At 36.1% G+C, this 12662-nt stretch overlaps 1 protein-coding gene across 3 annotated transcripts in view; it reads right to left on the minus strand.

The window, feature by feature from the left end:
• FNDC3B (fibronectin type III domain containing 3B) overlaps positions 1–12662 on the minus strand; it is a 359206-nt gene that overhangs the window by 145426 nt on the left and 201118 nt on the right. For 2 of the 3 annotated variants that reach the window (XM_070373162.1, XM_070373171.1), the window contains exons 5-6: positions 8118–8361; positions 4014–4304 (exon numbers count right to left, since the gene is read on the minus strand). In XM_070373162.1, the coding sequence (XP_070229263.1) occupies positions 4014–4304; positions 8118–8361 (535 nt within the window). The remainder of the gene's footprint in view (positions 1–4013; positions 4305–8117; positions 8362–12662) is intronic. The other variant, XM_070373177.1, reaches the window with a different exon arrangement.

The raw sequence follows: 12662 nt of genomic DNA on the forward strand, positions 1-12662 counted from the left end.
CTCCACCTGATTCATGATTCCCTCTCTGCTTGGACAACCTGGAGGCTCAAAGCCAAAGAGATGACATATAAAATCGTTCAAGCTAGTGTTCGACAGTATGTGAACTGAGAACTTCCAGATATACAAGCTGGATTTAGAAAAGGCAGAGGAATCAGAGATCAAATTGCCAACATCTGCTAGATCATAGAAAAAGCAAGAGAATTCCAGAAAAATATCTACTTCTGCTTCATTGACTACTTTAGAGCCTAACTGGTTTTTCCAGTAGTCATGTTCGGATGTAAGAGCTGGACCATAAAGAAGGCTGAGCGCTGAAGAATTGATGCTTTTGAACTGTGGTGTTGGAAAAGACTCTTGAGAGTCCCTTGGACTGCAAGGAGATCGAACCAGTTAATCCTGAAAGAAATCAACCCTTAATATTCACTGGAAGGACAGATGCTGAAGCTCCAATACTTTGGCCACCTGATGGGAAGAGATGACTCACTGGAAAAGACCCTGATGCTGGGAAAGATTGAAAGCAGGAGGAAAAGGGGACAACAGAGGACGATATGGATGGATGGCATCACTGACTCAGTGGACATGAGTTTGAACAAATTCTGGGGATAGTGATGAACAGGGAAGCCTGGTGTGCTGCAGTCCATAGAGTCACAAAGAGTCAACGGGACTAAGCGACTAAACAACAGCATCAGGCAACTCTGCGGGATTCTTTTATACACAACATTACTCATGTCTTCCTTTTATTTGTCCTCAGTTTCCTTAGATTTTTTTTTATACACTACTTTTTACAGAAGACTTAGTTGCAGAGCAAAACTGAGCAGTTAGAAAGAACACCCAGATACACCCCATCCCCACATACATGTATTCTCTCCCACCTATCAAAATCCACACCAGAGCAGTACACTTGTTACAAGTGATGTATACTGACACACCACCAGGTCCACAGTTTACATTCGCCTACATGTAGCTCTTAGTGTTGCACACTGTATGGGTTTTGACAAACGTGTATGATATAAGCCTACCATTACAGTACCAGACAGAGTCGTTTCACTGCCCTCAAATCCTCTGTGCTTGGCTTATTCATCCCTCCCTCCCCCAATCTCTGACAACTGTAGGTCTTTTTGCCATTTCCGTAATTTTGTCTTTTCCTATTAGGTAGTTGGAATCACACATTATGTAGCCCCTTCAGACTGACTTGTTTTACTTAATAATGCATATTTAAGGTGGCTCCATGTCATTCATAGCTAGACAGCACATTCCTTTTTGGTGCAGAGTAATATTTCTTATATGGATATACCAGTTTATTTATCCATTTACTTACTGAAGGACATTCTGGTTGCTTTCAAGTTTTTGCACTTATGAGTAAAGCTGCTCTAAACATACATGTGCATTTTTGGGGATCAGGGTATAAATTTTCAATTCATTTGGGTAAATACATATTTTTTATCCAACATGTAAACTCCTGCAGATCGTTACTGGAATGAGCAAGAGTATAAGATAATACTCCATCTGATTTTATGTTTCATGGCTAAACCCCCTGGAGAGTAGCACTTGGAGTGATTCTGAGGAGGCAAATAGTATGATGAGAACAGGAGTAACATACTGAGCTTGAACTGAAGGTGAGAGAAAAATATTTTCTATTTTCATTGTGAAACACACACTTCTAAAAGGCCATAGCAAAAGTAATCTCATTGTTACCAACACAGTAACATGTTTTCTACACAAAAGCAAAGAGTTTGAGGTGCTCAGAATAATTATATTCTCTGTCATAAGGTAAAATGACAGAATGCCTGTAAACACATGTACATTAACAAGCATTTCAGTGTTGATTTCAATGCAAATCCATTTCCTCTCTGATAGCTATGACAGGATATTAAAATATAGGGTAGCTTACATATTTAAATATATACAAAAAGAAATAATTGCATTTTTAAGGAAGGTACTTAGTTTTGCAGAAGCTAATTCATAATACATTAATTTTGTATGCTAACTTCAACCCTGCTTCATCTTATTTACCTTCTCTTATAATCTCTCAGCCTCTTAGATCCTCCTAAATTTATTTTATTTGCCTGTATTATATTTATCTATGTTCTGTCTTAAATCTTTTCTGATACAAGGCAGGGCAAAAATTATTAAAGAATCAATCAAGTAGTCAAGGTATTCAGACTTGGTAAGCTCTCTGAAGACAGCTAATACATTCTTTTTCTCTTTTCTATAGATGAAAATTCTCCCAGGGAAACCTATTTCTAATCTTGTGTGTTTGTGTGTATGTGTATAAATTATTTTATATACCATGATTTAAATTTACAACATTGTTAATACCTTAATTTCAAACTTTGAAATTGTAGTATCATTTAACTAAAATTTATTCTATATAACAGACATAGTACTTTCCTCTAGGAGCTATTTAAAAGCCTCTTAAATCTTGGGTTTCTCATATATACTTATTTATGCTTTAATAACTGTAATAATAGTACATGATAATTAAATATAACTTGGAAAATACAGAAAAGAATAAAGAACAAAATGAAACGCATCTATAGTTCATTTCACTTAGAGAAATTACTGTTCATTTTTCACTATATCTTATTATTACTCTTTTTCATGCCACAGTTCACTCATGTAAATAACATGGGGCAAAATGCTGATACTGAAGTCTGGTTTTACCTAATTTTCCTCAGCCTTGACAGAAGCCATTCTTCCCTACACAATCAACCACACACTAAATAGTTTTCATTCACAAACATATTCTCACATACACAGTGACTTTTTCTACCTGGTTGAAGTCCAAAAAGGAAGGAATATATTTAACCATATTATAATCAGTTCTGACCTTGTCTCTTACATGTCTTTGTTTTATCTACATCTGTAAGAATTGATGCTTTTGAACTGTGGTGTTGGAGAAGACTCTTGAGAGTCCCTTGGACTGCAAGGAGATCCAACCAGTCCATTCTAAAGATCAGCCCTGGGATTTCTTTGGAAGGAATGATGCAAACGCTGAAACTCCAGTACTTTGGCCACCTCGTGTGAAGAGTTGACTCATTGGAAAAGACTCTGATGCTGGGAGAGATTGGGGTCAGGAGGAGAAGGGGACGACAGAGGATGAGATGGCTGGATGGCATCACTGACTCGATGGATGTGAGTCTGAGTGAACTCCAGGAGTTGTTGATGGACAGGGAGGCCTGGCATGCTGCGATTCATGGGGTCACAAAGAGTCGGACACGACTGAGCGACTGAACTGAACTGAACTGAACTGAATCTCACCTAACTTATCAAAATGTTCTTCTTTGGCTTCCCTTAAGTCAATCTTCTACATATACTCATATAAAAAGCTTGTTTTTAACTCCTGTGGTGTAAGAACAGATTGTGTCTAAATCTCATCTAAAAACTTCATTTATAACATACATACCTTCTTCCCCAAATTAACTGATCTTATAGTCACAAAATTAATCTACCAAAAAAAAAAAAAAAACCCCAACATGCCCTTTGAGCTGATATCTCTCTATCTGGATGTGGTGACACTATTTCTTCCTTCTCATTCTTGGTCTATGAATACTTCATTCAAGATGCCAAAGGTGGCATTAAACAATGACTGATGAGGGAGCCAGAAATATACTGCCTTACAAGATGATAAATTTTACTACAGTATAGAATTAATTACATCTGGTTTTATGAGGTATAGTTATGTTGAGATTTAAACTACCCCTACACTTGGTTTTACTTAGACTCCCTCCTACATCTGTCTAGTTAATGAAACAACAGAAGTAAGCCAATGTGAAAACATTTTCAGATAGTTGTTACTGATATCAAGTAGACTGTTACACAGCCCAAGTGACCAAAGAAATAATATTTCTGCCATGAAGGAGTAATTAAAAAGAGAGATACAATATCCTGTTCTTGCTAAGCAAAGATAAGAGAAGGTCTACCCTATCATTCTGAGCAAGACCAACTGCCATGATATAAACTTCTTCTGTAAAACTCGTAATTCACTCTTCGTGGCAAACTTCTTTGAACATTACCTTGCAAGTCTGCATCATTTGACTTTGGACTGCTTCTTGCTCGCCGCTCTGTTTTCTTAATGCCCGGCCCACCGCCGCTGCCACCTCCCCCGCCTCCACCACCGCCACCGCTGTGGCCCTTGCCATAGCCATTGTACACGGTGGTGCAGTTACTCTTGTAGATTGAAGAAGGAGGGCTGTTGAGGCGATTCTGGCGGTCAATCTGGCGGTCTTTCAGCTTTTTGTGCGGAGGTTTGCTATACTGGTCTTCTCGGGTGATGTAACTCGACATTCCATAGAGTGGTATAATTTCTAAAAGAACGGTTAGGAGAAATGCAAACTCAGTCTACATCTTCAATAATAAAGTCTTAGATGGTCAAATGATCTGTCTCCTGAAGGAAGAAGTTAACATTTTACAGTAAATACAGTATAAAATATTTTTAAGAGAGTGGTATGCATGTTATACATGTTTAAAATACTCCCATTCATTTCTAACCAATAAAGGAATAATTAATAATTAAAAAAATTATACTGTGTGTTCACAAATGTTCAAGAGATTGTGGAAAATATTAAAGAGTCTTTTCTATCAAGAGTTCATATTCTAGTTGAATATATAATTAAGCTTGAATTTGCCTGTCAATTGTTCTTAGTAGTTGCAATCTAGAAAAAAAGAATTAACAAATACCTCCTTAAGTAATAAGCCCTCAGAATCAAAACATTTAAATGTATGCTTATCCTTATAGACAGAATATTTCTACTGGAAAATATACAGCAACAAGAATATAAGAGGTTATTTGTGCCATCTAGAAGAGCCAACAACATTTGAACAAAATCTATTAAAATGAAGAGATGAAAAATTTCCATTAAAAATAATCAAAGCTCACAGAATTAAGGGAAATGTTCAAGAGATTACAGTATTACATATAAGCCACCTTTGCAACCTGGTGCCAGACATAACCATCTATTGTCTAAACTTGTATTCTGGGGTAATCAGAAAACACGCTGACTGACTAGTAGAATGTCACCTGGCTTCACCATCCATATTTTTACATGGCTCAAAAGAAAACGGAAGCCTGTGAAATAATCTTATGATCTGAGGTGAAAACACATATTTTAAATTGAACTTTTTTAAGCAATTAAAAATTATATTTAAATACTAATAAAAATGATAATATAGAACACAGACATTGGGTCCTTATATGTTTATAACAAAATAAAAAAGGTCTCACATGCACAGAGTGATCCAAATCCGGGTACTTCTGAGGGTAACTAGGGAACACTTCTAATTATTTATCTGGACACAAGACCTAAACCAGCACTGTTCTAGGCACATCAGCAATGTAAAGTCACCCTACATAACTGAACAACCATGTTTCAACTGTTGAATGGTAAAGCTCCACTTTTCATTTTCTTTCTGTTCACATAGCTTGAGGAAGATCTTTAAAAAGCAAATCTTCCCTTGGACGACAAGGAGATCCAACCAGTCCATCCTAAAGGAAATCAGTCCTGGGTGTTCATTGGAAGGACTGATGTTAAAGCTGAAACTCCAATACTTTGGCCACCTGATGTGAAGAGCTGACTCATTGGAAAAGACCCTGATGCTGGGAAAGATTGAGGGCAGGAGGAGAAGGGGACGACAGAGGATGAGATGGTTGGATGGCATCACCGACTCGATGGACATTGGTTTGGGTGGACTCCAGGAGTTGGTGATGGACAGGGAGGCATGGTGTGCTGTGGTTCATGGAGTCACAAAGAGTCAGACATGACTGAGCAACTGAACTGAACTTACAAGATAACCAGTTTTCACTAGAGAAACACAATTCTATTCACAGAGTGCATGCCCAGGTAAATCATGTCTAAACACAGAAAAAGAATGGTAAAGATTTTAAATATCACAAGATATTACACGTGAGACTTAAAAATTCACCATGGGTACTGATAGAGTAATATTTAAAACCATCAATAACGTTTAAAATGCATACAGTTTGGGAAACTAAATGTCTGAATTACTTTTAGGTGCATATACATTGAGAACTAAGGTACAAGAATATATAAAAGGCTTTTTATTTATAAAGCGAAAGATTTTTGTTTTCTGTTTAATTAGGAATCAATGAAGACAGCACTTTCATTTATTTTACATTATTGTTCTGTGTTAATGAAAACAGATCAAAACACCCTAATTCAATGAAGACAAGTGTTTTTTTTTTTTGCTTAATTCTAATAACTTAAATCATACTATTGTGTAAATTATAAAAGACACCATTCACAAAACAGTAATTGTATGGTATCCTACTGCTGCTGCTGCTGCTGCTAAGTCGCTTCAGTCGTGTCCGACTCTGTGCGACCCCATAGACGGCAGCCCACCAGGCTCCCCCGTCCCTGGGATTCTCCAGGCAAGAACACTGGAGTGGGTTGCCATTTTTTTCTCCAATGCATGAAAGTGAAAAGTGAAAGTGAAATTGCTCAGTCGTGTCAGACTCATAGGGACCTACTAAAGACTGCTAAAATAAGGCAGGTCATACACTCTTCATCGAGTAATGAGTCAACAGCCAAGGCTTTTCACACTGTCATTAAGCTCAGACCCAACTAGAAAACTGAAAAGTACTCAAATATTTAATGTGTCTTGTATGAGTACTGAATATGTTTTTAAAAACTATTCTCAACTAACTGAAATTGTTCAGTTTTTATCAAAATATTTTCATGGAATATGCCCAGTGTCTGATGTTCTGGAGTGTTATGTTACTAGGCAAGAAGACTACAGCAATAAGAAGTTATTGATGCCTCTATGCATTTAAAGTATGAATTTCGTCTTTTGCTGTCACCTCTCTATACCCTATTATAATAGTGTTTAAGCTTTTTGAATTATATTAAATTTCTTTCTAAATGCTACTATAAAAAAAAATTAAATTCTATCCCTAAGTTAAAATAGGATACTGATGATTTCACTTAAAATAGCTATATATATATATATATATGTTTATTTTATATAAATATATATACTTATTTTATATACACATTTATATATATATTTATATTTATTTATATAAATATATATAAATATAAATATGGCTATTATTTATATTATATTGTATATAATATATAATTATAATATATTATATTGTATATAATATATAATATTATATTGTATAATATATTATAATATATAAAATTACATAATATATAAATATATAATTATATTTTATATAATTATATATAATATATATTATATATATTTATATATATAGCCATATATATATATAAAATCAATGAATAACATAATAACAGCCTCTAAAACAAGAAGACGTTTCTCATGTACTTTATCTGTAAACCAACATAATAAATGTTTGAAGCAATTCATAGTCAGACACAGAAGAAAGTTACTTTGCAAAGTTCTGGTGTTTAAAGTCTAATTTTACCCTTACTTATCTGGTTTCTTAGTATCCATTTTGACAGAGAAGGGCTTCAGACTAAACCAATACCAAGGCCAAAACTAACAAGACATAATGCCAGTATCTCTGAGGCCCTTTTCATTTCAAGGTAAGTATCTGCCTAACAAACAGTGAAACTGTGGCTGCACTCATAGCTATTCTCAAACTAAAAACAGCATTCAGGAAGACCATGTCAACAGTGAGAGGATTTTGAGTTCTGCCAAGATTGCAAAAGAGCATCCAAGAAACTCAAAGGTTACTGAGACCTCACAGTCTTCTATCATTGGAAATGCGGCACAAAATCCTTAGTAAGTTCCCTTCCACTGCTCGACCATATGGATGCCTAAGAACTAATGTGCTCCAGCTCTGTCTCAGGCCACTCTCATATAAAAGTATGTTAATAGGACATGGAAACATATGATAGATTACTGCCTCTTTTCTGAAATGAGAAGTGGCTTGCCCACGACCTGCACTCTGAGGGATGGGATGGGGACAGAATTTGAAAACAATACAAAGAAAGAGTCTCAAGATACAACCGAGGACAAAGAAAGCTAGGAATTTCCGATGAGCTTTACACAGCAGATAGAGCCTTCTCTACCATGCTTATTACAGAAGAAGCAAAGGCTCTCTGGCTCTCTAAAGCTACTTTAGTTTTGTAACCAGTTCCAACAGCTCAAGATGCCAGCAATCTACTCACCTTGCTCACTGTATATTGTGGGAGGAAGATGATGCTGAGGGAAGAACTGAGGTGGCATATCTCCAGGTCCAGTAACAGGTGGGTAGTATGCTGTGTGTGAGTTATGGATGAAATGCGGGTGGTGAGTCAGGTAGGGGGGTAGATGATGGGTTGGAGACATGGCCGAGGGGTAGCTTGGAGGGTAACACTCAGGAGATTGGGGTGTGACCACCACCCGGCGGACTCCAGTATTGTCTTCAATCACCTAGGGAAAACAACAAAAAGAATATTGTATGTATTATTAGCAAATATTCTGTGAGTACAGAGTACTTCCCTCCTTAACTTTAATCTTCTCTTCTCCATAGTGGGGAAAAAGAGTGCATGTTGAATTCCGGTTCTCTAATTCAACTAGTTGGGCTTCCCTGGTGGCTCAGTGGTAAAGAATCCACCTGCAAGGCAGGAGACCCAGGTTCAATTCCTGGGTCAGGAAGATCCCTGGAGAAGGAAACAGCAACCTACTCCACTATTCTCACCTGGAAAATTCCATAGACAGAGGAGTTTGGTGGGCTATAGTTAATGGAGTCATGAAGAGTCGGATAAGATTTAGTGACTAAACAACAACAAAAAAACTCAACTAGTAAAATAAATTTTAGAAATAACATTATTCAGCTGGCAGTTTTCCTGAAAGAAGAGACATTCTGGGTCACATAAATATGCTTTAGAGGTCTGAGCTTTCATTATCTGCCCAACAACACCCAACCCCACACCTGCTTTAGCAAGTATGGTACCATGACACTGGAGCTTTAAGAAACTAAGAGAGGTTGGCTTTACAAACTATAGCCTCAGAAACTATAATAGTACTGAAAGGTCATTTAATCTGGAACCAAATTTGTGGATGAAATGAGGGTATCCTCACCTATCAAACACTTGAGCAATCCCAAATTAAGAAGGACACCTTTTGTTCCCAAGATGTCCAGATGATGCCGTAGGGGTTGTGAAGGAGACATTATGACCAGGGGCTGCTATGGGCAGAATGAGTCAGTCAACATTCTATCCATACTTTCTTTAAATGATTTTTTAAAAAGTCAACCAAGGAAAGTAACGCAAGGCAGTACGATGCTGGTATTTATTGGCTCTGTGGCCAACTGCATGCTACCTGCTCTAGGAGCAAACAGTTTTGTTGAGATGCAAGACATGAAATAACACAACAGAAACCGTAATCCAAAGGCAAAGCTGAGGGGTACAGAGAACAAGAGCATGAAATGGCAGAATCAGAGGCAGCTTCAGGGACCTCACAGAACTGGTAGCGGGGGGGACAGGTAAAAGCCTGTGAGCCCTGTGTGAAGGCCCTGCAAAGAAGGGCACAATGACAGCTCAAGAGTGAACGCGGAACCTGGGACCGGGCTTCCAAAGAGACCAGGTGGGCTGAACAAGCTTAAGACAATCAGGCACATCCACTGACAGAAAGTTCTGCTTAAAACAACAACAGAACTGAAAATTAAACTTGTATATTGAAATAGATTTCTCATTACACCTTAGGAGGCTGATTAGGGGCCAAAATAAAATGACTTAATCATGTCTAAAAACATTCTAATAAAAAAAAATTATACTAAGCTTTGCTTTTTAAAGTACTGCTTGAGACAAAATGACATTTATCAACATTACTAGTCTGTACTTTAATGTACAAAACAGGTTTAATTTTAATTAATATCCATTAATCTTTATGTTAAAAAAATAAAAATCTTTGTTTATTAATGAACTGATTAACATGACTTCAGGATTTACTATGTTAATAGCTCATTAATAAAGCAACATTAACTCCATCAAATTAAGATTCTGAGTCATACTCCCTACTAAAGCTCAGGATGTAGCTTTTTACATATTCTTTATTAAATATAACCCCTTCCAGGCCTTGGCAAGCTAATCACATTAGCCTTATTTAGGTTGCTAAGTTATAGGTATACATGAAATGGTGCTTAAACCATGACACTACAAATTCTCTAATGTATACACTAATAATTATCAAAGCATCTTTTTTTTTAAGTATAGTTGATTTGCAATGTTGTATTAGATTCTGGTATACAACAAAGTGATTCAGTTATACAGTGTATGAATCTATGAATACATATGTGTGTTGGTCGCTCAGTCATGTCCAACTCTTTAAGATTTCATGGACTATAGCCCACCAGACTCCTTTGTTCATGGACTTCTATAGGCAAGAATACTGGAGTGACTAGCCACCCCCTTTTCCAGGGGATCTTCCTGACCCAGGGATCAAACTTGAGTCTCCCAGACTGTAGGCAGATGCATAACCATATGAACCACCATGGAAGCACAATATATATACATTCTTTTTCCCTACAGTTTATTACAGAATATTGAATATAGTTCCTAGTGCCATACAGTAGGATCTTGTTTATTTTATAGATAGTAGTTTGTTATCTGCTGATCCCAAAATCCTCATTCATCTCCCTTCATCCTGTCACTTCCCCCTTTTTGTAACTACAAGTTTGTTTTTTATGTTTGAGTCTGCTTCTGTTTTATACATAAGTTCATTTGTATCCTATTTTAGATTGCACATGTAAGTGATATCATGTATCTGTCCTCTCTTTCTGGCCTACTGCACTTAGTATGATAATCTCTAGGTCCATCTATATTGGTGCAAATGACATTATTTCATTGTTTATGGCTGAAGAGTATTTCATGGTATGTATGTGTATGTGTATACATACATTACATTTTCTTCATCCGTTCATCAGTGAATGGACATTTAGGTGGTTTCCATGTCCTGGCTACTGTAAATAGTGCTACTATGTACATTGGGGTGCATGTTATTTTCTCGAATTACGAGTTTTCTCCAAATATATGCCCAGGAACAGGATTGCTGGATCATACGGCAACTCCATTTTTAGTTTTTTAAGGAATCATCCATTCTATTTTCCATATTGACTGAACCAATTTACATTCCCACCAACAGCGTAGGAGAGTTCTCTTTTCTCCTCACCCTCGCTAGCATTTGTTATTTGTAGACTTTTTAATGATGGTCATTCTGACCAGTGTGAGGTGATACTTTTTTATAGTTCTGATTTGCATTTCTCTAATAATTAGTGACGCTGAGCATCTTTTCATGGGCCTTTTGGCCATCTGTATGTCTTTGGAGAAGAGTCTATTTAGGTCTTCTCCCCCTTTTTTAAAATTGGTTTCCTTTCTTTGGAAATTAAGCTTAGATCACATCATTTTCAAATATTTTCTCCCCTTTCACAGATTGTCCTTGCGTTTTGTTTATGGTTTCCTCTGCTGTGCAAAAAGCTTGTGAGTTTGATTAGGTTCCATTTATTTATTTCAAGCATCTTCTATTTTGTCTAAAACGCAGAGCATGAATATGGTAGCACATTCTGTACAATTTTAGTATAAATATGGGTTTTTCTTACCATCTGATATCAACATGTATTTATTCTATAGTGTCTTTTTTCCTTCTACCTTGCCCCTAGCTATTAAGAAAAGAGTACGGCATATATTCTAGATGTCCCTCTTTCATGAAATCTTGATTCAGTCCTGTGCTAGACAATGGAAGGTCCACAGAAGCAAAGTATTTGTTTCTAGAAACTTACAACCTTCCTTATTTCAGTCAATGTAAAACTTAGAATGATCAAGCAGCCCATACAGACTTGACTGAGGTAGTAAAAGAACAGAGCTCTTACTAAATGTGAAGAACAACCCCGGGCTGGTAAACAGGGGTAGTTAGAAGGAAGAGAAATAATTTTCATTTTATCATATAGTTTTTGACTTGTAAAAGCACTTAAAAAAAAAAACACAACAAATTAAGCAAACAGCACTAACAAAAGTAAGAATTCTAGTCAAGGCAGGGAAAAGAAAAAGTAAAAGAAAACAGATGGAACATTATCTTTTTACTACTATATAAGAATAAATATTTCCACTAACTACAAAAATTAATAAATCTGAAGTATAAATTACTTTTCTTCACCAAAAAATGGATTTCCAATTAGAGAAGTAGCTTTTTGAAACCACAAATTGCTGGCATATATGAAAACTGTTTCATAGGCCCATTTTTAATTATCTTAAATTATTCTGTGGTGTTTGTGAAAAAAGTCTATTTACATGTACATGTGAAATGGGATACTTTTATAATGGGATACTCCCTTAACCAATCAAGGTCTTATGACTAAAAATATTTTTAAGAAATGGAATATTCTGAAATAAGTAAAAATAAAAATAAATTGTGCTAAATATTTTATTTATTGTTCTTCTATAACACAAACTGTAACATATTTAGTTACCAGATCAGTTTTGAGATCTATGTCTCAGAAAATTAGGCCTATGTTCCTCCAAAGAATAAGAAAGTCTGAGGAGCAAAAATAATGCACAATATAATAAGCAACTCAGGGAATGGTGGCCTTATAAATATTTTGGTTTATAAAGAAATATATTACTATAGCAGAAGAATATAGACATTAGAAAGAGTTCAGTCTAAGAATCCTGAGACCATAAAAATATGCCTTCACTCTCCATAAGTGTTGTGTTAGTGTTAGTCATTCAGTTGAGCCC

The sequence above is a fragment of the Bos mutus genome, chromosome 1, assembly GCF_027580195.1.
Source record: "Bos mutus isolate GX-2022 chromosome 1, NWIPB_WYAK_1.1, whole genome shotgun sequence".
Classification (NCBI taxonomy): Eukaryota; Metazoa; Chordata; class Mammalia; order Artiodactyla; family Bovidae; genus Bos; species Bos mutus.